This window comes from Scyliorhinus canicula, chromosome 7 (genome assembly GCF_902713615.1).
Source record: "Scyliorhinus canicula chromosome 7, sScyCan1.1, whole genome shotgun sequence".
NCBI lineage: Eukaryota > Metazoa > Chordata > Chondrichthyes > Carcharhiniformes > Scyliorhinidae > Scyliorhinus > Scyliorhinus canicula.
In genome coordinates this window covers 103,573,860-103,598,346 of record NC_052152.1, presented here as the reverse complement: position 1 = coordinate 103,598,346, position 24,487 = coordinate 103,573,860, and the positions used below count along the sequence as shown (strand labels likewise).

The following is a 24,487-nucleotide window of genomic DNA, read 5'->3' as shown; positions in this document are numbered from 1 at the left end:
TTTTTAATATGAATTTAGAGTACCCAATTCATTTTTTCCAATTAAGGACCAAATTAGCGTGGCCAATCTACCTACCCTGCACATCTTTGGGTTGTGGGGGCAAAACCCATGCAAACACGAGGAGAATGTGCAAACTCCACACGGACAGTGACCCAGAGCCGGGATCGAACCTGGGATCTTGGCACTGTGAGGCAGCAGTGCTAACCACTGTGCCACCTTGCTGCCCCTATAATCAGACACTCATAAGGTCAATGTAGTAAGAATGGGAAATAGTGAGGCGGTTAAGCATCACATGAGCAGTGTCACCTGATCAAATGCCATGTGATCAAATGTCACATGATCTCCAGGAAGCCATCAGACCAGAGTTAGTAATGCTAAGTGTACTACATCTGGAAATAATGGGGGTCTTGCAGATAATGGGCAGAGAGTTGTTATGGGGAGAGTAGCCGTGACTGCTTCTGGAGGCTGAGGCTCCATCCCTGTGCACTTTTGTGAAATTGACCTACTGGGCAAGTTTTTGCCGACCAAATTCACTACTTAAAATGGGGCTTGATTTGCTTTATGTTGCTGATGTCTATAATTGAAGAGAGACTTCCATAGAACATACAGTGCAGAAGGCGGCCATTTGGCCCATCGAGTCTGCACTGACCCACTTAAGCCCTCACTTCCACCCTATCCCCGTAACCCAATAATCCCTCCTAACCCTATTGGTCACAAAGGACAATTTATCATGGCCAATCCACCTAACCTGCATGTCTTTGGACTGTGGGAGGAAACCGGAGCACCTGGAGGAAATCCACGCAGACACGGGGAGAACGTGCAGACTCTGCACAAACAGTAACCCAGCAGGGTATCGAACCTAGGACCCTGGCGCTGTGAAGCCACAGTGCTATCCACTTGTGCTACTGTGCTGCCCATGTTACATGCTGGTAATTAATGAACCTCTGTCTCATCACAAAATTCAACTGAACTAGCAACAGCGAGCCTGAGCTGTAACCCCTTTCCCCTTCCCTCCCCATGTATGAGAAATTGTTCAGCCCTGAAAACCTTGACATACTTTTCAAACAGAATGTTATTGTTTGTTGGCACCTAAACAAACACCAGCTTAAATATATAATAGGCAGCGCAGACACGTATACAAAACAAAGTATGGGGTGGGAGTGTGATCTTAAGATAACAGTCAAACATCCATAAGTGTGTTGTTTTAGAACAATGACTGGATTGTTTTTGGCTCCTGGGCAGGCTGAGTGAAAAGCTGGCCACTCTAACAGTACCTGCTGTTGATGGAAAGCTTTGCAGGAAACAGGCTGTGGTTAGGTGAGGGAATGCTGCCAGCAGCTGATGATGTAAAAGGCAGCAGTCGTAACAGAACTTTCCATTCTTTCAGGATGTGCTGCATATCTTTTCAGGGAGGATGGTTAAGGCGGCTGGTGCTAACCTTCCACAAGATGTGAAGTAAAATAACATTTTCCTTTTCCCAGTCCAGTTTGCTGAACACACTGAGAATTCATTGATGCCAGCAAAAACCCATACATAGCTCGCATCAGCCCGCCTCTGAAATATTCAGCTAGCTGGATGTGTTTCCCTGGCATCAACTTGTTAAAAACCCCTATTTACATTATCTTTATAACCTCCTCCGGCCCATCTGGGATCTTGCATATTGCCGATTTCCTTTGCCTTGCTATTGGTGGCCATGCTTTCAGCTGTCTGGGCCTTAAGCTTTGGAATTCCTTCCTGAACCTTTCTGCCTCTCTATTTCTCTCTCTTCCTTTAAGACGCCCTTTAAAACCTATCCTTTTTCACCCAGCTTTTGGCCATCTGCCCTAACATCAACTTCTGTGGCTCAGTGTCAAATTTTGCTTGATAACGCTCCTGGGAAAGCACCCTGGGACATTTTATTACATTAAAGGCGCTTTATCAAATTCAAGCTGTTAACTTATAGGGGAACGATTATGATCTAGATGTATATTAAATACTGTTTTTGGGGAGAGAACTTTAAGATCAGGAGAAATTATATAATTCCCTACTCCGTCCAGTTAAATCTCTAACCCAAGGGCCTTAACTAGGCTGGAAAGGTTTCAAGGAATCCGCCAAAAATAATCAACCTGGGAAGGCAGGTCTTGAGCAATCTGTCCATGTCTCTGTCTCGCTCATGAATATTTACTGGACTTTCAAAATTCATTTTCTGATTTTCAATGTTTGAAATACTTGGGGCGGGAGTCTTCATGGGAAGACTATGGGTGGGCTTCTCCGGTCCGCCAGCACATGATCCTCGGTGGCGTGCCCTCGCCGTCAGCAGCATTCTCCGTTTCTGACACGTGCCAATAGGATTTCCCATTGTGGTCATCCCACGCCACCAGGAAACCCGCGGGAGTGGATGCGCTGCCGACACAATGGAGAATCCTGCCAGAGGACAATCCTGCCCTAGGTTCTCCCGCTGGAACTGAATTGCACCAATTTTACGATCCCCTTGAGGTCGAAAAGTGGGATGCAATTCGGTGCTCCAGGGCATGCAAATTTACGTGGAATATGAGGGAATCTCGTTGTTGGGCGGCCTGATAGTGAGGTTCCGTGGCCAGCCCGCACACCCCCCCCCCCCCCACCCCCAGATTGCCTGAATGGCCCTGGAGTGACCCACCCTACCTCTCCAGAGACCCCTGTACTAAGGGGCTGTGTAGCTCACAGGGCTAATCGCTGGCTTTGAAAGCAGACCAAGGCAAGCCAGCAGCACAGTTCGATTCCCGTAACAGCCTCCCCGAACAGGCGCCGGAATGTGGCGACTAGGGGCTTTTCACAGTAACTTCATTTGAAGCCTACTCGTGACAATAAGCGATTTTCATTTCATTTCATTTTCATTTCAAGAGGACCGGGATACCCTGCCTAAAGGAACACCCTCCACAGAAGCCCCCCCATACACACACAGACCAACCCCCCCCTCCCGAAAAGGGACACCTGTCTCGAAGCTAGAGAGCAGTACATCTGCAATACTCCCCTTGTAGTTGTAATACTTACCTTGCAGCTCCACATGTCCATTCCTCCCACGAGAGTAGCTGTACCTGGATCCACAAATCCATTACTTGCAAGCCATTCATAGCTTTCGAGGAGGGGTCTATGATTGACAGCTCAAAAATCATCTGCAGCTTTGATTCATATCCTTTCATTCTTCAGTAGCCTAAGTGGTAAAATCTCAATGTTTTTAATCATTGACCACAGCAAAGAGATGCATGTGCAATGATATCACACCCTTGAGTGACCTTTAACATATCCACCATTGGTGGGCCGTGCCTTCAGTTGTCCGTTCAGGCATACCCGTCCTATGCCTGCCACCCCTCTATCTTACTTTCCTCCTTTAAGGCACTCTTAACCAGGGATAACTATCCTTGCTATTCTTCAACATAGTGCCAGTGGATCTTTCACATCCACCTGAGAGGCCAGACTGAAGCTCAGTTTCCTGTTTCATCTGAAAGACAGCACCTCTGATAGTTCAGCACTCCCTTAGGAGTGTCAACCTTTGTTTAAATGCTCGTGTTTCTGCAGTGGGGCTTGAATCCCCTACATTCTGACAAAGAGATGGGAGTGCTACCAATTGAGCCAGGGCTGATAGTTAAAAGGAACTCTCAAAATTGTTGCGTGAAACCTATGCACATGATTAGCGGCATCAAATCCACGAGTGTTACACTATGTCATATGTGACCAACTGCTTGCTGCTAGCACCAAGGTACAACTGTAAAATAAAGCACCAGATTATAGACAGCTCTAACATACATTTACACTGACCAGAAAGGTTGCAAAGTTCATTTCTGCTGACAGACCATTTTGGAAAATCTGGGTTTTATGAGTCGTGCCTCTATTTGACAGTGGACTCTTCAATACTATGCCAGGCATCATAGTTTAACCTGAACTTCTATACATCTTTCACGCATTCCGGAACAGCTTTAGCTTCTAGGTCAGGTTATATGAGGCCTGTAAAAGCTGAATTTAATGGTTTTTAAACTGGGTGGCATTTCGATTCATCTTTGAAGGATCTGATTAAATTCCATGGAGTTTTAGCAAAGATTATAAAGTACGTTAAAAATGTTTTCTATGTGAAATGTTTTACGATCAAATATATTTGAAATACAGCCCATGGCAGGTTAATCCAAAGGCAATATTCTCTTTCAGATAATAGCTGCAGATGACTTGTTTGACCCACAGCGAATATAATTTAATACATTGATAAATTAAATAGAGAGCCAGCTCTTTGGGGACACCATTATTGGAAGTTAACTCAAATATGTGGGGGGGATAAAAAGACTCGGTGAAGTGGAGAAGCAGAATGAACATTCACTTGTTCTGAAGCATTACATGGAAAGCACCGCTTATTTTTGAGAATGTTCTGTCCAAGTGCAATAACTATTTCTTTTTGGGGGGGGGGGGGGGGGGGGGTGGAGAACTGTGGCTGACTGACTCAGTGTGTGTGATTTATAATATTATGAATTTCCTTGAAGCCAATGAAGGTGTGAACTGTGTGCTGAATTGGCAGAACATGCTGACAGCGCAGTTTTCCTGAAAGGTCAGGTCTGATCCCACCCTCTCTCCCCACGTTCCCATTGCAGTTGATCTGTGATTTTTTTCACATTCTTGGATGAGACATTAGCTGGGATTTTTTGGGGATATATTGTGGTGGGACCATCAGAGTTTCAAAAAGTTTCAACATTTGAACCATGCTGACCATTGCTTGCTTTATTTCGGGGCTTTTCCAAATTTTCCATGTGTGTTCTCCACTGTGGATCTTGGTACGCTTCCTGGGACCCCTCCAAATGTTGACTCATTCCCTGAAATCCTCTTCTAGATTACATGAGACAGCCCCAACAACTGAGAGAAAGCGTGCAGAAACTTTTATTAGCACATGTCAACAGAAATATGGCTGCAAAAGCAGGAAATTCTGAACAGAATTCTCCTGGCACTGTTTGTTATTGCAGCTACATTTCCCTTCAACCAACAGAAATCTGGAAACTGTGGACCCTGGAATCCGTCATGGACAGCTCACCCACTCCCCTTACCCTAATGTGATTGGTAGAGTCTGGTTTGTCTTTTTCTATGCATTCCTAAGCTAATTTGTTTTCTACTGGAGGCTGCATTTTAATGTAACAAATTAGAAATGTAAGGGGTAGTTTTAACACTGGGGAGTGGGTGATAATGGGTGTGGGTGGGGAGGGTCATGTTCCTAAAGAATTGAAGCATCTCGATATTAGATGTCTTGTGTATGTCATGAGCAATGCAGAGATGACACTAGCTTCCAAGTGCTCATTTACAGGTTTATTTATAAGAGCTTTAAAATATCTCTTGCGATCACAAAATCACTGCACTCATGCCCAGCTTCCAGGCCCTTGCAGTGGTGCCTGTTTACTTTGCTCTTGAGTCCACACCCAGGCACAACCAATTAGGTACAGTGAACATGGATCAGTTACCAGACGCTCATAAACTGATCAGTAAAACTATTAAACACTGCAGTTGAGAAACTGGCTGCAACCTGCCAAATTCTAGCTTTTCCTTGGGTGGGACAGAAGGCAAGTAGTCCACCCTTTCCAGGAAGTGGTTGGTTTCAAATATGCCAGTGATGCTGGAAGTCTCCGACTTCATCAGATTTTCCCTGGAGCTAAAACTCTGCAGCTGTACTGAGGGTGTGCGTGCGTGTGTGTGTGTGTGTGGTGGGGGGAGCACAGGTTGAGGAGAAGACAGATATCTTCACTGCACTCCTTGTGGGCTAGGCAAAGCAAGTGTGCACTTCAGGTGGGGACATCAGTGTGCATCACCAAGAGTGATTCAGAGCAGCACCATTAACCAAGCTGGTTGAATCTTGAGGGACATATTTGCTGGACTGAGCATGCAGTGGGTGGAACAAGTAAGAAATATTCTGCTTGATCTTGTCCTCACAAATTTACCTGTCAGAGCTACATCTGTCCATGACCATATTATAGGTGTGACCATCGCAGTGTTTGTGGAGACAAAGTCCTGTCTTCACACTGAGGATACAGTCCATTATGTTGAGCAGCATTGCCACTGCACTAAGTGGGATAAACAGATCCAGTAGCACAAACTGGCCATTCATCAGACGCTGTGGACCATCAGCAGCAGGAGAATTGTATTCAACAACAATTTGTAAACTCATGATCTGGCATACCACTTACTCCTACTGTTATCAAGCTAAGAGGCCAACCCTAGTTTAATGAGGATTGCAGGAGAGCATGCCAGGGGCAGCTCTTGGCATATCTAAACGTAAGGTGCAAACCAGGTGAAGTTATATCACTGGAGTGCATGCATGCAAAAGAGCAGAAGCAGCATGCTATAAACAGAATGCTGCAATCCTAAAGCCAAAAGTTCAAAGATCTGTAGACCAGTTTTGACTCCCCAAAGCCTGTCCACCATCCACAAGTCAAAAGTCAGGGGTGTGATGGAACATTCCCCTCTGGCCTGGATGAATACAGCTCCAACAGCATTCAAGTAGGTTAATACATCCAGGTCAAAGCAGCCTGATTAATTGCACCACATCAACCAACTTAAACATCCATTCCCTCCCCACCAATGCTTTCTTAAAACAGTGTGTGCCATCTACAAGATTCACTACAGCAACTCCCCAAGTCTCCTTCGATGGCACCTTCCAATGTGACTTGAATGTGACTTCCACCACCTAGGACAAGGACAGTAGGCAAGTGGGAATGACATCACCTGAACGTACCTGTCTAAGCCACACACCTTCCTGGGACTGGATCTCATCTTGTCTCCATGTTGACTGGATCTTATCCTCTCACCAAATCTACTGGGTAGAGAGATGTTTCTCACCTCTGCTGCTGGAACCATTGTTTCCCCAGAGGCAAAGGTCAAGAAGTAGGGTTGAGTCCCGTTTCACATGGTTTCTGCTCCTTTTGTACTGCTTGCAGGAGTTCTGTGCCTTCTGTATTTCGAAGAAAATCAGAGAGTTCTTCTAGTGAGAGGATCAAGAGTTCTGCCTTAACCAGCACTTAAAACAGATGATCTGGCCATGACCATATTGCTGTGTTTGCAAGCTTGTTGTGCACCCTCCTGGGTGCAACATTTTAAAAGGAGATTATTCGTGGTAAAGCACTTTGGGATGTCCTGAGGACATCAAAGGCACTATATAAATGCAAGTTTGTTCTTTTACTTTTTAGTACTTTGCAGGAAAAATTGAATCCTTTCCCTTTCAAACTTCTTGTGGGTAGATTGGCAGGGTACCCTTACCAAACAAAACCTTCTTAAAATCTATTTTGAAATTTTGAATTGACCGTACCACAACATCTTTTCAGTTCCAGATTTCTACTCTGCTTTGATTGACAAAGTGCTTCCTGACATCAACCCTGAAGGCTAATTTAACCTAAAATTACAAAGGCACAATATCTATGCTGAAATTATATCCCTTTTGACTTAATCTTTCTTTGAATTTGCCTCCAGGGATGTTGAGATCTAGTTCATATATCAAAACTTTGTATAATTAAAGTTATCTTGAACCGTTTTTTAATGTGCGTGTGTCAGCGTTGGCAAAGTTGGTGGCCCTCTTGCCTTTGATCACATGATTCTGGATTAAGTTGCACTCCAGGTCTTGAGTACAAAAATCCAGACTGACACTCCAGCACAGTACTTTTTTTTATTAGTTTTTTAAAATGTGATACAGGCACAAAATACCACCTTCAGGGGCAGTAAGCTGTTAGTTAAATAGTCGCATTTCAACCTCTTTTAAAAAAAATTTGGAGTACCCAATTAATTTGTCCAATTAAGGGCAATTTAGCATGGCCAATCCACCTACCCTGCACATCTTTGGGTTGTGGGGGCGAGACCCACACAAACACGGGGAGAATGTGCAAACTCCACACGGACAGTGACCCAGAGCCGGGATCGAACCTGGGACCTCGGTGCCGTGAGGCATCTGGGCTAACCCACTGCGCCACCATGCTGCCCATCCATCACAGTACTGAGGGAATGCTGCATTGTCAGAGGTGCGGTCTGTTAGATGAAATGTTAAATCGAGGCTGCTCCCTCAGCCCAAGGCTGTATTTCAAAGAAGAGCATGGGTGCTGTCCTCAATATTTTTTCCCTTAAAGCAACATCACAGGAACTGGCCGTGACAAATTTCTGTTTGTGGGAATTTGCTGTGTGCAAATTTGTTGCAACGTTTCCTGCACTACAATGGTGACTACATTTCCAAAGTACTTCTTTGGCTGTAAAGTGTTTTGAAACGTCCGGTGTACGTGAAAAATGCTATGTAAATGCAAGTTATGTTTGGACTGTTCTCAAGTGTTATTTACCTTGTCCTTTTTCAGGATGGTCTCCTCAGTCTTCAGGCGAAAAATAAATGTGTGAAATTGTTTTACTTTAAGGACCTGGATTATGTTGGGACCCTAGACTTTAATCAATCATCAGAAATAAACCCATATTAAATGGTTTCTTTAAAGTTGAGGCACTTTTTGTCTCTGTGCAGACACCCATATTGCAATCAGTTGTCATTGAATTTAACTTGTTGATCCCAAACACGATATATACCAAATGCATGGCAGCAATGTGAGACAACAAAGAATTCTTTTGTCCCCAGTATCATCAATATCGGAAAGCTGCTCAATACAAAAATAAGTGCAGTGAACCTGTTTGGCTCTAAATGACTAGCAGCAAACTTGTCAACTCAGTGGTTGAAGCAGAAGTGGCCCAAATCTCTATCAGGGATTTTATAATTGTTGAAGATTTTCGCTCTTTCTTTTGATTCAGGATTGATCGTAAAATGTCTGACAGTCAAACCAACTATAAATTGGATGAAGCACAGGAAATCATGAATGAGCTGAGAACCATCAAGAAGTCGATTACTTTAGGAGAGAAAGAAAGACAAGACCTTATTCAGGTAAAATATGCTTTTGCTCCTTATTACATAGGGAAACGAGTAGACTACTAATCCACAGTTCTAGACTAATAACCCAAATAACAGGAATTCAGATCCCACTGTGACAATTTGAGAACCTTAATTCAACAGAACAAAAATCTGAAAATGAAAAGCTGGTATTGGTAAAAAGTGTCCCAGATGCTGTTGGATTATCATTAAAACCCAACCGGCTCCTTGATGTCCTTTAAGTGAGGACTCTTGCTGTTCTTGCCTGGACTGGCCTATATGTAATTTGAGTCCCATGCCAAAGTAGTCTGACTTTTTAAATTGCCCTTTGAAGTGTTTTAGCAAGTTAGTCTGCCGTATAAACTCAGGAAGGTGGCACACCATCACATTCTCAGGGCGATTAGGGATGGCAATAAATGCTGGCTTTGATAGCAACAGCTCTACCCTGAGAATGAACATTTCCTTGTAACAGTATTCCTATTCTCTCATTCATTGGTTCAGTATCTTAAATGAGAAGTATTTGTAGGAGCAGCACTCAGAAATAATTCCTTACCCACAACAGGGTTTGACAATTAGGGGTGCCAACAATTAACAAATTTCACTCTGTAAACATGACTCTCCTTCTGGGAAAAGAGATAATCCCTGGGAATGTTTAGGTTGCCAATTAACTGTAGCGGGAGCCGACAAGGTTCTTAACAAAAAGCACTTTCCTGCAATGTGTTAAGTTAATTACTTTATTGCTGATTTTAAAACGTTGTTATTCTCATTCCTGTTATTTATTGAAAGCTGTGGGCCTCCACATGTTATTCTTCTGGGAAGAAGGGACGGCCTGTGCTGTGTTCTTATGACAGTTAAGAATTATATTTGATAATCAACAAGCAGATTGTAACAAGTTGATTTTTGCCCTGCCTTCCTCGGCATCTGCCTCCCCCCACCCAGAGGGAACACTTGGCTTCTCTTCCGCATTTTGTCCAGTGAGTTATCTAAAATGGGAAGCAAAGGAGCTTGAACAAATTTCACTGCCTAACTGACCCGTCGCCAATCTTCGTGCTGGTATACCTGAAAATTTCTGCCTTGGTAGAAGAGGACAAGATGGTGATGATGAATAAACCCTGTTGTCCAGTCTTTCACAGCCACCAGCTCGGACGTATAATTCAGAGGTGTGACCTGCACATGGCAAGATACTGGACATGAGTGGCCTGCAGCTGGTTCAGAGGGCAAGGGTAGCACACGCGCCAGCTCACCGGACAGTGAGGTCACACCAGAGCTTTACTGCAGAGGACTCCAGTGAACACTTGGATGGAGAAGGCTGCTGGATGTGCACAATTGGGAGACCTCCCAGAAATCCCGAGTTCAATGTTTCTCATAGAATTTACAGTGCAGAAGGAGGCTATTCAGCCCATTGAGTCTGCACCGGCTCTTGGAAAGAGCACTCTACCCAAAGTCAACACTGCCACCCTATCCCCATAACCCAGTAACCCACCCAACACTAAGGGCAATTTTGGACACTTAAGGGCAATTTATCCAGGGCCAATCCACCTAACCTGCACATCTTTGGACTGTGGGAGGAAACCGGAGCACCCGGAGGAAACCCACGCACACACGGGGAGGATGTGCAGACACCGCACAGACAGTGACCCAAGCCGGAATCGAACCGGAGACCCTGGAGCTGTGAAGCGGTTGTGCTATCCACAGTGCTACCGTGCTGCCCGTCGACCTATCGACCTCTGGGTTATGGGCCCAGCACGCTTCCGCTGTGCCACTCTGCTCCCTCGGGTTCAATGGTGAGGAGAACAGAGGATTCTGGCAACTTTGCATAGATCTTGGAGCCCACAGAAATGGTGGCTGACTCCATTAGCGCACTTGCAGGCCTTACTACAGTGAATCGTCTGACGGCTGATTTCTCAGCTTCCGTTGCACCACAAGAGGAAGCTGCCCAATGCCCGAGTGCTGCAGTGGAAGCACTAACTGAGGTCACCCAGGCCAAGGCTGCTGCTATCGTGACTGTGGGTATCAGTCCTCAAAGGGGCTTGCAGGCTCTCACAGCGGTTAAGTAATCTGTCCTGCGGTAGGATTCCTGAGACACTGCCCCAGCAAAGTGGCAGTGGCTCCGATGAGCATGAACGCACTGCCCACCCTCCAGATGACCGCACTTTTCCTCCCAGTTATGCCTTTCTGCTAGTTCCCCTGCTGTTGCCAGTTTGCCAGCACAGGCTGCTGGCACCCATACTGAGGTGGTTCAGTTCGAAGCCAGGCCCTTTTAGGCCCAGAGTTGCTGGAGGTCATCCTCCAAGACCATCTGAAGTTTCCTCTATTAAAAGTCATCAGCCTTCCACCAGGTACACTGCAGTCACTGGGGTATCACAATACAGGGGAAACAGGACAGACAAAGTGACATGGAAGAAAGGCAGTAAGGGGATAGATGAAGGTGATTTGTTTATGTTGCTATGGATTGTTTTCCGCTATTTTGGTTTGGAATGTTTATTTTATCACAACTTTTATTTTTGCAAATGGACGCTATGATGGTCAGTGACAGATGGAAAATAAGATGTGGGGCTGTTGGTAACTGGGGATTTGTGATGCTACTGGTATTGCAGTTAGATTTGTTGTTGAAGGTCAGAAGTGGTTTCCCAGATTACGTCCTCCCTTCCTTTTCATGCTCTTCAACAGCTTGCTACTTAATTGGTGGCAAGGGTTATGCTTTCTTGTAGCTGAGAAATGCAATGAGCAGTAGGCCACCACATATTTTGACCCACGCTCTGCTGAGTGCTGCAGGGTTCCCTCAGTGGGGCAGCCCGCAGAATCATTGTATCGGCATGTCGGTGTTTTGCTCCATTACATTACGTGAGCAACTGAAGTCATGTTGTCATGAACCATTCTTCGGTTTGCTGTGGTGTTTCAAGAACAGTGGAGTGCTGCAACTTAAAGGCTTCATGACCACTGTCATGATACCGGGCATTGATCTGCACGATTCTCTTGCATATGGTCACACAGCACCTGATGTTGAGGCAGCAGTTTCAGTTGCGATACATCACAAGAGTTGACTTACGAGGCCCGCGAGGCAATTTGTGTCCAATCAGTGTCACCCTGTGTCATGGGGAAGCCTTCAATTCTTGCAAAGCCATGCTTTTGCTCCGCCGACTGCTCTCTGGCAGGAGAGAATGAGATTTATTTAGCTTTCTTCGAATAGACCTCCCATAATGCACAGTGGACAACGCATTGCGAGGACATGCACCAAAGGATGCAACAATGCCCCCTTTTGGGCATTTGAGGACTATTTTATCACCAATAAAATGGGTGTCAGGGACCCACATTTTACTCTTTTGAATTTGATGGTCGCAACAGGTACAAATGTCATTCCTCGAGATTAATTTCTATGAATCTCCATCAGCGGCAATCTTCTATAAGTTTCTACTGTTGTGAGGTTTTCGGTGAAATGGATATCTTAATCTTAAAACATAAATAATTACAGAATAATTTATGGTTAATAAATCTATAAAATCAAATTGCCATCGCTGAACAAGCAGTCTTATCTATGAAGTAATTGTGCCTCAATTATGACTGTTTATGAGGGCCACGTCAGTGTTGATTATGAGGGGAAGAGAGGTGGCTAAGGGCAGAGCTTGCACTTTGTCTTCTTACCTATATCAGGAAGAAGGACTTTGTTAATTATAGTCCAAAAACAGGACTCAGGAAAGTGTCATTTTCTTTCAGTGGTCTTCACCTCCCCAATGCTCAAAGTTGGTACAAGTGCAGTGGCAACATACTCTGTTTTCCATTCTAAATTTAAAAGGAATAAATATATGTATGGATTATCAAACAAAAAGAACAAAGAACAGTACAGCACAGGAACAGGCCCTTCGGCCCTCCAAGCCTGTATCAGTCATGATACCAACCTTGGCCAAAACCCTCAGCACTTCCTTGTGTCATATCCCTCTATCCCCATCCTCTCCATGTGATTGCCAAGATGCCTTTTCAATATCATTAATGTGTCTGCTTCCACAACCTCCCCTGGCAACACGTTCCAGGCACATGCCATCCTCTGTGTTTTAAAAAAACACTTATCCCTCCACCCTGGGAAAGAGTGCCTGCCCACCCATTCTATCCATGCCCCTCATAATCTTGGCAACCGCTATCAGGTCACTCCTCAACCTCCATCGTCCGAGTCTATTCAGCCTCTCCGCATAGCTAACACCCTCCTCCAGACCAGGTAACATCCTGGTAAACCTCCTCTGCACCTTCTCCAAAGCCTCCACATCCTTCTGGTAGTGTGGCGACCAGAATCTTTCTTTGGAGCAAATGCAGATGACTGCAGTGGTGGTGACTCTAACTCAAGGGGCAGGTATTTGCTAGCAGAATGCTCTGAATCTGGCTCAAAAACAACTATTCCATTGAACAGATAACTGCATCATTTTCCTTCGATCGCACTTTGGAAGTTGCGTAATTGTATCTCCTCAGTTACAAATGTCTCCGATAATGGCTCCTTTTCAATCTCCTCCTACCCCTTCCACCATCTCCTTGCCAGGGCTCTGGCTAGATCAATCAAGTTGATGCCTTCACACAGACCAACATGAGCTGTTAGAGGAGAAAGAACACACAAAAGCGGCCATAACCTGAACCTGTGATTATATGTTTCTCAGCGATACAAGGTGTGTTCACCACCCCCCAAACCATGTCCTTATCTAACTGCTTCTTGAAACCTTACACAGCAGAGTTCTCTATCAGCGAGGTCCGACGGTCCCTCAGTAGCGCACCCACGCCCATGGATTTCAAGACGGTGTGGGAGTGGCCACAATAGGAAACTCCATTGGCCGGCTGCAGTAAAGGAGAATACCGCTGCCAGCGGGGACGCTTCATGCCGGAAAACACGGCTGACCGATCGGAGAATCCCTCCCCCAATGTTTTGACCTCAACTATGTTCTGTGGTACAAATTGTGCAGGCTCAACACTTTTTCTGGGTGAAAAGATTTCTCCTCATATCTTTCCTAAATGGTCTACCACGCATCCTGAGACTGTAACCCCTGGTTCTGGACACCTCCACCATTCGGAACATCCTTCCTGCAACCACCCTGTCTCGTCCTTTTAGAATTTTGTAGGTTTTTATGAGATTTCGCACCCCTCATTGTTCTGAATTCCAGCAAATGTAATCTTAACTGACTCAATCTCTCCTCATACGCCCAAAATTACCACCCCAGGAATCGGTCTGGTAAACCTTTGCTGCACTCCCTCTGGAGCAAGAACAGCCTTCTTCAGATAAGGAGAATAAAACTGCACATAATGGGCAGGATTCTCTGATCCTGAGGCTAAGTGTTGACGCCATTGGAAACACTGTTGCGTTTCTCTACGGCACCAACACGGCCTCAGGATCAGTAATTCTGGCTCCTACAGGGGACGCTGCGGGATCCGCGAATGTGCAGTGGCACCAGCGCCAACGTGTGGCTCCCTTCTCTGCGCCGCCCCCGATGCAATATAGCACAGGGCTACAGGGGCCGGCGCGGAAGAAAGGAAGCCCCCAGCCCGAGAGGCTGGCCTGCCGATCGGTGGGCCCCGATCGCGGGCTAGGCCACATCGGAGGCCCCACTCGGGGTCAGACCCCCCCTCCCCCACAGGCCGCCTCCCGACCCTTCCACACCAAGTTCCCGCCGGCTAAGAGCAGGTGTAAACGGTGCCGGCGAGACTCGGGTTTTTTGACACAACCATTCAGCCCATCCTGGGCCGAGAATCGCTGGGGGTGTCCCGTAGAGCGGGCCCCAACTGGCGGCAATGACGCAGCGGAGAATCGCGTCGCGGTGGCGTGGCGATCGCGGAGATTCTCCGGCCCGGCCCCGGACTGAGAGAATCCCGTCCAACATTCCAGGGGCTGGTCCCCGGAGACTCGCGCGCGCATGAAAGAGGCAGAGGCCCCACCCCCCCGCGATTCTACGAGGAAAACTGGCTGGGTTCCAAGCGGCATGGTTCTAGCCACCTATTGGATATTGGGAACGGCCGGTGGCGGCGGCGGACTCAGTCCGCGGCTGCCCTGGTGGGGGATGGGAGGATCGATCACGTGGAGGGGGGGGGGGTGCTTCATGGACGGTCAGGGGGGCGATTGGGTGTCGCGGGCGCGCACGATGTCAGGAGGGCCTACATTTCTGGTGCCGCTCCGCGTGTGAGTCCGCCATGTCCCACGGGGCTTAAGGAAAGCCCAGAGTGATTCGCCAGCGTGGGGACGGAAGCCGATTTGTTAATAACTTTCGAAAAGGAATTTGATGTATACCTGAAAAAAATAAAAAAATAGCTGGGCTAATGGGAAAGCAGTGGAATAAAACTTAATGGATGGCACTTTCAAAAAGCTAGCACAAGCACAAAGGCTGAGTTGCCTCCTTTCATGCTGAAGGCTTCTACGATTCGACTAAAAGTAGATAAATTAAGCTCCATTTATTGCATTTGTTAGAGGCACATATAAGGGTTTATGATCCAACAAGGCACTTACTGTCATCTACTCAATTATCAAACGGATAATCAATTAATTGGCGGCACAGTAGCACAGTGGTTAGCACTGTTGCTTCACAGTGTCACGTTCCCAGGTTCGATTCCCAGCTTGGGTCACTTTCTGTGCTGAGTCTGCATGTTCTCTCTGTGTCTGCCTGGGTTTCCTCTGGGTTTGCTCCCAGAAGTCCCGAAAGACATGCTGTTAGGTAATTTGGGCATTCTGAATTCTCCCTCTGTGTACCCGAACAGGCGCCAGAGTGTGGCGACTCGGGGCTTTTCACAGTAACTTCATTGCAGTGTTAATGTAAGCCGACTTGTGAGAATAAAGATTATTATTATTACGTTGTTACAAAGCAATCTCTGGTGATGAGAGGAGCATATAGGTAGGTATCCTCTTCATTCTTTTTGTACTGCTAGCTTTTCTTCTTCCAAAATGGTCAATTTCTCCAACTGGTCCGTTTGCTCAAATGTTTTGCACTTTCATTTTGTCCACGTTCTCCATTTTGAATGCCACACTGGGGGAATTAGATACAAAATGGCTACTCTGACTGCTAACCACCAGCGCTGATCCACAAAATAAAGCAATTGACTGGCATTAATAAGTGTTCAGACAACTAAATGATTCTTCTGTGGCTGTCACTTGGCTACTCCGTGTGCCCGAGCTGAATTAAAATCTCAGTGTTTCTTTTGTCTCACTTTTCAGAGCCTTGCTAGACTAACAGATGAATTCAGGAATAGCTGTTGCATTGAGAACTCCCTGCAGGACCTCCAGACGAATGCACGCTTGGCCTCTGAGTGTTTATCGCAGCAGTTCTGTGAAGCAGGGTCACAGACTGACATCATCGGAGAGGTATGTTTTCAAATGCTAAGACCTATTTATAAACTCTTTGGCTAACTTACATTGTGATTTCAGACCGCATTCGCAGAATCTATGCTGCTAGTACACTTCAAAAACCAAATTAAGAATTTCCTTTTTTGTTTCACTGACCACATGAAAAAGCAGACCAATGTCTTCATTTTCAATTAATAAATTATCAAACAGCTTGATCTGACAGAGGTAGGATTCCATGTTAAAATTACTTCACATTCCCCTTTTTGGGATAGTCCGTCCTACAGTAAAATGGCTTTTCAAATTGCAAATCCTGGATTGCAGTTCTTATGTTAGTGACCAAGCAATTTATAGACCTGGACTAACAAGCCAGAGAAAATTCCGCCCGAGTGGTTTTGAGAACTTGAGCACAGCTTTTAAAAATGTGCAAATAAAAAGCTGGTATCAGTAAACTGGTTCACTAATACCCTTTTAGGGACGGATACCTGCCCTCCTTAACCAAGTCTAGCCTGTGTGTGACTCCCGTCCTAAATCAACATGGGTGTATTAATTAATTTTTTAAAAAATTTTTAAATACCCAATTATTTTTTTTCCAATTAAGGGGCAGTTTTAGCATGGCCAATTCACCTACCCTGCACATCTTTGGATTATGGGGGTGAGGCCCACGCAGACATGGGGAGAATGTGCAAACTCTACACGGATAGTGACCCAGAGCCGGGATCGAACCTGGGACCTCAGGGCTAACCCACTGCGCCACCGTGCTGCCCCCACATGGGTTAATTTAATCTATGGTCTGGAGTGAGCTAGCGTGCCACTCAGATGTATTGAACTATTCAGCAGTTCAAGAAGGCATTGAACCACCATCACCATCTGGAGATGCTCAATAAATGCTGAACTTTTTTTCATATACATATATTTTAAACATTTCATATTAAGGGGCAATGTAGCGTGGCCAATCCACCTATCCTGCACATCTTGGATTGTGAGGGTGAGACCCACACAGACACGGGAGAATGTGCAAATTTCAAACAGACAGTGACCCAGGATCGGGATCGAACCCGGGTCTTCGGCGCCATGAGGCAGCAGTGCTAATTGATGTTGTAGTGATGGAGAAAATCTGGAATGTGAAATTTTTGTTTTAAAGCCATTTCCTGTACTTGAACCAATGACACTGTCCTATCTCCCCTGAAAACCTTTGTGAGGGAAACTTCAGTGTAATGGATACATGTTACCTGCAAACTTTTAAATTCAAGATGTAGGTTCATTCTATACACCTTCTCCAATTGTGTAAATCCTGTGTCTTAAAATATAAATGGAACTTCTTTAATTTCTCGAGGGCTTGGGGTTAATGATTAGCAATGATGTGGGGGTGTAAGGGCAGCATGGTGGTGCAGTCGTTAGCACTGCTGCCTTACGCCGCTGAGGTCCCAGGTTCGATCCCGACAACCCCACATAGGCCCCACAACCCAAAGATGTGCAGGTTAGGTGAATTGGCCACAATAAATTGCCCCTTAATTGGAAAAAATGAATTGGGTACTCTAAATGTATAAAAACAAATGTGTGGGGGGGTTAATGATTAGCAATGATGTTCAATTATACTCAGTTTACATATAAGATGCAAATCAATTGAGAATTACCCTGCTATTCACCGGCATTTTGCCATGCTTTTTAGCTTCGGGGCTTTTTCCCTGCTAAGCCAGCACTATCCTGCCGGAGAGCTGATCTCACCAGCAGGAACAGCTGCTCACACCAGGATGCAATTTTAAAGGGTAGCCCTGATTCTCTTTCTCTCCCCCCGACCCCCCCCCCCCCCCCCCCCCCCCCCCATGCTTTATTGACTCACCCTTCATCCCCCCAACCTTGTTGAGGCCCCTGGGAACCCCCTCCAATTGGCATGGCCCCCACGGGCCCAACCCTTGCAGTGCCAGCCTTCACCCAGCACATTGATACAGTCAGCCTGACACCCTGGGTGTATCCCTGGCACTCAGCACCACCCAGGCACATGGCACTGCCCGGGTGCCAGGAGGTTGCCAGGGTACCATCCTGTCCTGTCTCCTGACTACCCAGGGGTCTCCAATGGCCTGCGAGACCCCCCGAGGTGTTGTCACGCTTGATCCACATTTGTGTGAACCATAACTAAACGGTGCCCTGGTGATGTCTCACACGGGCAGCCGTTGAGTCCTGGGCACCGGGTGAATCCAGCATCCAGGTATTTAAATAAGCCATGAGGGCAAGATCCAGATTGCGCTGGGTGGAGAAAGTTGGGTGACTGGCGATCGGCCCGGTTCGGAGCCCGATTTGGGGCTCTCCTGGGATTCACTTGCCCAGATCCACAACGCGATCGCTGAATCATGCCCATTGTGTCTTTTTAAGCTAAATAGTCGCAAAAGAGCCAAGTCTGGCACGTCTGAACTCAGAATTCAGATTGACTAATGCTTGCTCTTAATAAATTTAATGCTTCCTCTTTTCCAGTTTTCATGTGGTGGAAGGTCCAAACTAGCAGACAAAGTTCGACTTAGTTGGCAATATGAAGAAGCCAAAAAGAGGTATGAAATCTGAAATGCCTTCTAAAGTGACCTTTGTTGTCTTTCAATTCTTACCTGTTTCCATTCTTTTCTCCTCTACCGTTTGTCAATATATTGTACTATATTTGAAAAATGACTTTTTAAAAATAAATTTAGAGTACCCAATTATTTTTTCCAATTAAAGGGCAATTTAGCGTGGCCAATCCACCTATCCTGCACATCTTTGGGTTGTGGGGGTGAAACCCACGCAGACATAGGGAGAACATGCAAACTCCACACGGACGGTGACCCAGGGCCGGGATTTGAACCCGGGTCCTCAGTGCCGTAAGCAGCAATGCTGACCACTGTGCTACCGTGCTGCCCTGAAAAATGACTATGTTGAAGAACCTGTTGGTAGCAAGTTCTATGCAAAGGAACGCATTGAGGGTAATTGGGGCATGAAGGCTAGTTGCATATATATTGGCGACCAACCTCTTGGAGAGAAGAGAAATGACGTTTTGATCACATCCATTTGTTCCTGTGGTTGATACAGTATGCAGCTGCCATGCAAAATTGGGTTCAAATTCTCAAGTGTTGCAGCACTCCTTAGTGTTGATTCTCTCCACCCTCCACAAAAATTAATTGGAATCAGCAGCAAATTTAGAAATTGTATCTTTGATTCCGAAGCTGAAATCATTCCTGTAAATTGTGACATTAAATCTTCTCACAATTTGTGTGACTGTCCTGAGCCAGTTAGCTAGATGTCAACCGCATGTGGTTCAGAATAATGCCAGCAGTGTGTGTTCGATTCCCACTCCGGCCGAGAAAGGGTTGGAACCTGCCTCCTCACCCTGCTCCTGAGAGTAGAAGGCAGCAACAAACAACCCCTGACAAAAACCACCAAGTAAACTGTTCTGGATAAAGCATCAGCAGAGTACATGGTTAAGGAAGGTGACTAAACCCCATTTACCCAGTCTGACTTAAAGCCACTCTCACACCAATGTGGTTGACTCTTTTAAAAAAATATATTTTTATTCTCCTTTTTCACATTTTCTCCCAAATTTGTAACCACCAACAATAAACAATAATCAGTAACGAATGCAATATCAATCCCCATATCAACAACAACAATCCCATCCTCCCACCAACCCCCAAACATTGGCCCGCATGTTAACATAAACAAATAACAAAAGGGAATCAGGAATCATCCATAAACACCATTAACACATACAGTCCCGCTCCCCCCAACCCTCCCAGTCACCCCCCCCCCCCCCAACTAATGTTCGATGTTATCCAATTCTTGAAAGTGCATAACGAATAACGACCATGAATTGTAGAACCCCTCCATCCTTCCCCTCAGTTCAAACTTTACATTTTCAAGAGTCAAGAATTCCAACAGGTCGCCCCCGCCACACCAGGCGCCAGGGCACAGGGTGGAGAGGTTGTTCTCCATCCCAACAGAATCCGCCTTCGGGCGATCAACGAGGCGAAGGCTACAACATCTGCCTACGCACCTGTTTCCAACCCTGGCTGGTCCAACACCCCAAATATGGCCTCCCGGGGACCCGGATCCAGTTTCACATCCACCACTTTAGAAATTACCCTAAAAACCTCCTTCCAGTAATCCTCCAGCCCCCCCCGGCGATGTTCGCACACATCTTCTACCCCCTCAAAGAGCCGGCTCATCCTCGCCCTTGAGGTGAAGGCGTTCACTCTCCGGAGAACCTCACACCAGAACCCCTCCTCCATACCCTCTCCCAACTCTTCCTCCCACTTTGCTTTGATCCCTTCCAGTGGTGCCTTCTCCTCTTCCAAAATAGCCCGTAAACCGCCGACACTACCCCCTTCTCCAGTCCCCCTGTCGTCGGCACTCCTCCAGCAATGTGGAGGCCGGCTCCACCGGGAAGCTCTCTATCTCCTTCCTGGCAAAATCTTGAACCTGCATGTATCTAAACATTTCCCCCTGCTCCAGCCCATACTTCACTTCCAGCTCCTTCAATCCTGCAAACCGACCCCGAAGAAACAAATCTTTTAGTGTCTTAATCCCCTTCTCCTCCCATTTCCGAAAATTTTAGTCCCACTTCCCTGGCTCAAATCTGTGATTTCCCCCGAATTGGCATCTCCTTTGACCCTGCCCCTAACCCGAAGTGTTGCCGAAACTGCCTCCAAATTCTCAATGAAGCTATTATTACCCGACTCCCTGAGTATTTCCATCAGGAGCGGCGCCTTCAATCCTGACCCCCTACACAAACTCTCCTCCACTCTGACCCGCTCTGCCCCTTCTCCCCATTCGCCGCCCAGTAGTAATACATCAGGTTTGGAAGACCCAAACCCCCTGCCTGCCTTCCCCTCTGGAGCAGGACCTTTCTAACTCTGACCTCCTTCCCATCCCATATGAACGAGGTAATCATTCCTTCAATCTCTCTGAAAAATGCCTTTGGCAGGGAAATCGGCAGGCATTAGAAAATAAACAGAAATCGCAGCAACACGTTCATTTTAACCACCTGCAGCCGACCCAGCAGTGACAGAGGGAGACCATGCCACCTTGCCAGATCGGCGTTCACTCTCCCCACCAAACTAGAAATACTGTACCTACAGAGCGCCCCCCCTTCCCCCCTCCCCCACACTCCCGAGCAACCTGCACCCCAGTGTGGTTGACTCTTAACTGTCCTCCTGAAGTGGCCTGACAAGTCAGTAAGGTGTACGAGTGACTCCAGAAAGTCCACCGAATTCTCAGGAAAATTGGGGATGGGCAGTAACTGCCCACATCTTCTGAATTATTTTTTTTTAAAAACTGGCGTCAGGAATTTGCTGTTTGGAATAGAGAGCGCCAGGAGTGTACCAGATGATGCATTGAATATGGTCAGGCCTGTTAAATTGATCCTTGAAATCCAAAATGGGTGTTTTCCATTTATTTAATGTACATTTCAGAATTAGATGTCATTGTGCCATGTCAATGCAGAGTCTATGGAATGCCAATGGAAGAGGCAACATGGGACCTTCCCCTGAGCAGTTTGTGAATTAGCTGATCACTGGATCCAGTAGCATTTGGACTCCAACCCTTAACTTTTCTGGTAAATTTGGTGCTCATTAATGGATAGCGACTGGGCAGCACGGTGGCACAGTGGTTAGCACTGCTGCCTCACGGCTCCGAGGTCCGAGGTTCGATCCCGGTTCTGGGCCACTGTCCGTGTGGAGTTTGCACATTCTCCCCGTGTTTGCGTGGGTTTCGCCCCCACAACCCAAAGATGTGCAGGGTAGGTGGATTGGCCACGCTAAATTGCCCCTTAATTGGAAACAATTAATTGGGTAATCTAAATTTCTAAAAAAAAAAAAAATTAATGGATATCGATGCTGGAGAATGGTATACCGTTGCACATTGTACAAGGGCATGCTGCTGTGTTCTTTTTGAATAACAACATAATTGCACTCTTGAGCATGAAGTTGGCTAACTGGGTCGCTGCACACACCGGTACGGTCTTGAGCCTCATAGACCACTAATGTCCCAGGTTCATACCATGCGCTGTCCTGAGTTAGCTTGCCTTGGATGGAGTGACAGTGCTGGTGATGAGGGAATACAATCTTCCTCCATTTGTGGAGGGTGGGGGTGTGGTAGGAGAAATCATCTGAGCTTGTCACGGCACCTTGTTGTCCACCGACCTCTTGCTGAGGATCTGTGAATATTGGGCAATTCCTAAACCCAGTTTAGCTGGGATGTGGTCTGCCGGTAAATAATCTGTTTACTCTTACTGACTAGGCTCATAGAAGGCTGATTACTTGGTTAAATACAGAGATCATGTAAGCATTGGCGGGCACGTGCCCAAGATAAAGTTGGTGCTTCCAGTAGTTTTGTTCTTCAGAGGGATATGGACAGAGTAAGGGCAGAAGGTATTCTTTAGTTAGGGCATCATGATCAGCACAGGATTGGAGGGCCGAAGAGCCTGTTCCTGTGCTGTACTTTTCTTTGTTCAAAGGAGGGGACCTGGTCGCAACATAATACCTCAGAAAATGAAACCCCATATGTGGTACAGTTCTGCTCTTTTGAGATTACAGTTAAGGCTGTGCTATGTACAGTGTGGAAATTCTTCAGCACTGATATCCATTAGTGAGTGCCCAACCAAATTGAAAACAAAGTTAAGGAATGGCATGAATAAGTGAGCCAGAAGGGTCAAAAGGCAAACTGTTTTCCCCCTTTCTCCTCTCGCGGGATAAGTGCTTTTGAAAGAAGAGGCTGTGTTGTGCTAGACTCAGACGAGCGTTGTAATGTTGTGTGAGAGTAAGTGTGTTGAATACATTGCTGCAGCTATTATCTTTGTGGTCACATTCTTCGTTTATCATGCATTCCTGCCCTTAGCTTGTTGGGATTACTGAAGATCCTTTGTGTTTACATGCATTACAGTGCTTTCGCTCCAGCTCTCTGTCGTCGATATGAGTACCTAGAGTTAGTTTCAATATGCTGGGGGCGAGAGAATCTGCTGTGTTCTCGTTTTCAAGCAAGAAATATAATTTCTCGGGCAGCACGGTGGCACAGTGGTTAGCATTGCAGCCTACGGCGCTGAGGACCCGGGTTCGAATCCCAGCTCTGGGTCACTATCCATGTGGAGTTTGCACATTCTCCCCATGTCTGCGTGGGTTTCACCCCCACAACCCAAAAAAAGATGTGTAGGATAGGTGGATTGGCCACGCTAAATTGCCCCTTAATTGGAAAAAATAATTGGGTACTCTAAATTTAAATATATATATATATAATTTCTGCAACTCTTCTCAGCTGACACAGAGAAGCAATATTTTGTTTCCCGATTGACACTCCCACCCAATATTCATTTCTAACCGTTTAGTGCCAATTTTTTTTTTTTTTTATAAATGTTTTTATTCAGTTTTCGTATTTTATATTGAACAAATTACAAATTGTTAGGAGAGAGAAAAAAAAAACAAACAAAAACAAACACGCAAAAATTAACACACATATTTACAGGTAAGCATCTTCGTAGTAGTAACTGCGCCCCCCCCCCCCCCCTCCCCCCCTCAACATGTTTATTTAGCTTGGTTTTGGGCCTTAGCTAGCCATCGAACCCCCGTAACGAACCTGTAGCCCCCCCCCCCCCCCCCTCCCGCTACCTTCCCCCGACTATTCTTCCTCTTGTACATTGGCCACAAATAGGTCCCGGAACAGTCGCATGAATGGCTCCCACGTTCTGTGGAAGCCGTCGTCCGACCCTCGGATGGCAAATTTGATTTTCTCCATTTGGAGAGATTCCGAGAGGTCGGACAGCCAGTCCGCAGCTCTGGGCGGTGCTGCTGACCGCCAGCCAAACAGGATTCTACGGCGGGCGATCAGGGAGGCAAAGGCAAGGGCGTCCGCCCTCCTCCCCAGGAATAGATCTGGCTGTTCTGAAACCCCGAAGACCGCCACTATCGGGCATGGCTCCACCCTCACTCCCACCACTTTGGACATTACCTCGAAGAAGGCTGTCCTAGTGCCAATTTTTATACGCACAGAAAATGTGTGCTGAGATCCTTTTTTGATTCTTTTTTAAAATATTTTTTATTCTCTTCCTTTTCCTCACATTTTCTCCCACATTTACACCCACCAACAATAAACAATAATCAGCAACAAATATGTCAATCCCCGTATCAGTAACAACAATCCCATCCTCCCACCAAACCCCAAACATTAGCCCACATGTCCACGCAAACAAATGACAAAAAGGAATTAGGGATAACCCATAGTCGCCATTAACACACACAGCTCCTCCTGCTCCCCCCCCCCCCCCCCCCCCCAAACTAATGTTCCACCTTATCCAGTTCTTGAAA

At 46.3% G+C, this 24,487-nt stretch overlaps 1 protein-coding gene across 2 annotated transcripts in view; it reads left to right on the top strand.

Annotated features, from left to right (window-relative positions):
- Nucleotides 1–24,487, top strand: part of wwc3 (WWC family member 3) — a 241,309-nt gene that overhangs the window by 166,161 nt on the left and 50,661 nt on the right. For both annotated transcript variants that reach the window (XM_038802573.1, XM_038802572.1), the window contains exons 6-8: nucleotides 8,755–8,884; nucleotides 16,044–16,190; nucleotides 18,642–18,715. In XM_038802573.1, the coding sequence (XP_038658501.1) occupies nucleotides 8,755–8,884; nucleotides 16,044–16,190; nucleotides 18,642–18,715 (351 nt within the window). The remainder of the gene's footprint in view (nucleotides 1–8,754; nucleotides 8,885–16,043; nucleotides 16,191–18,641; nucleotides 18,716–24,487) is intronic.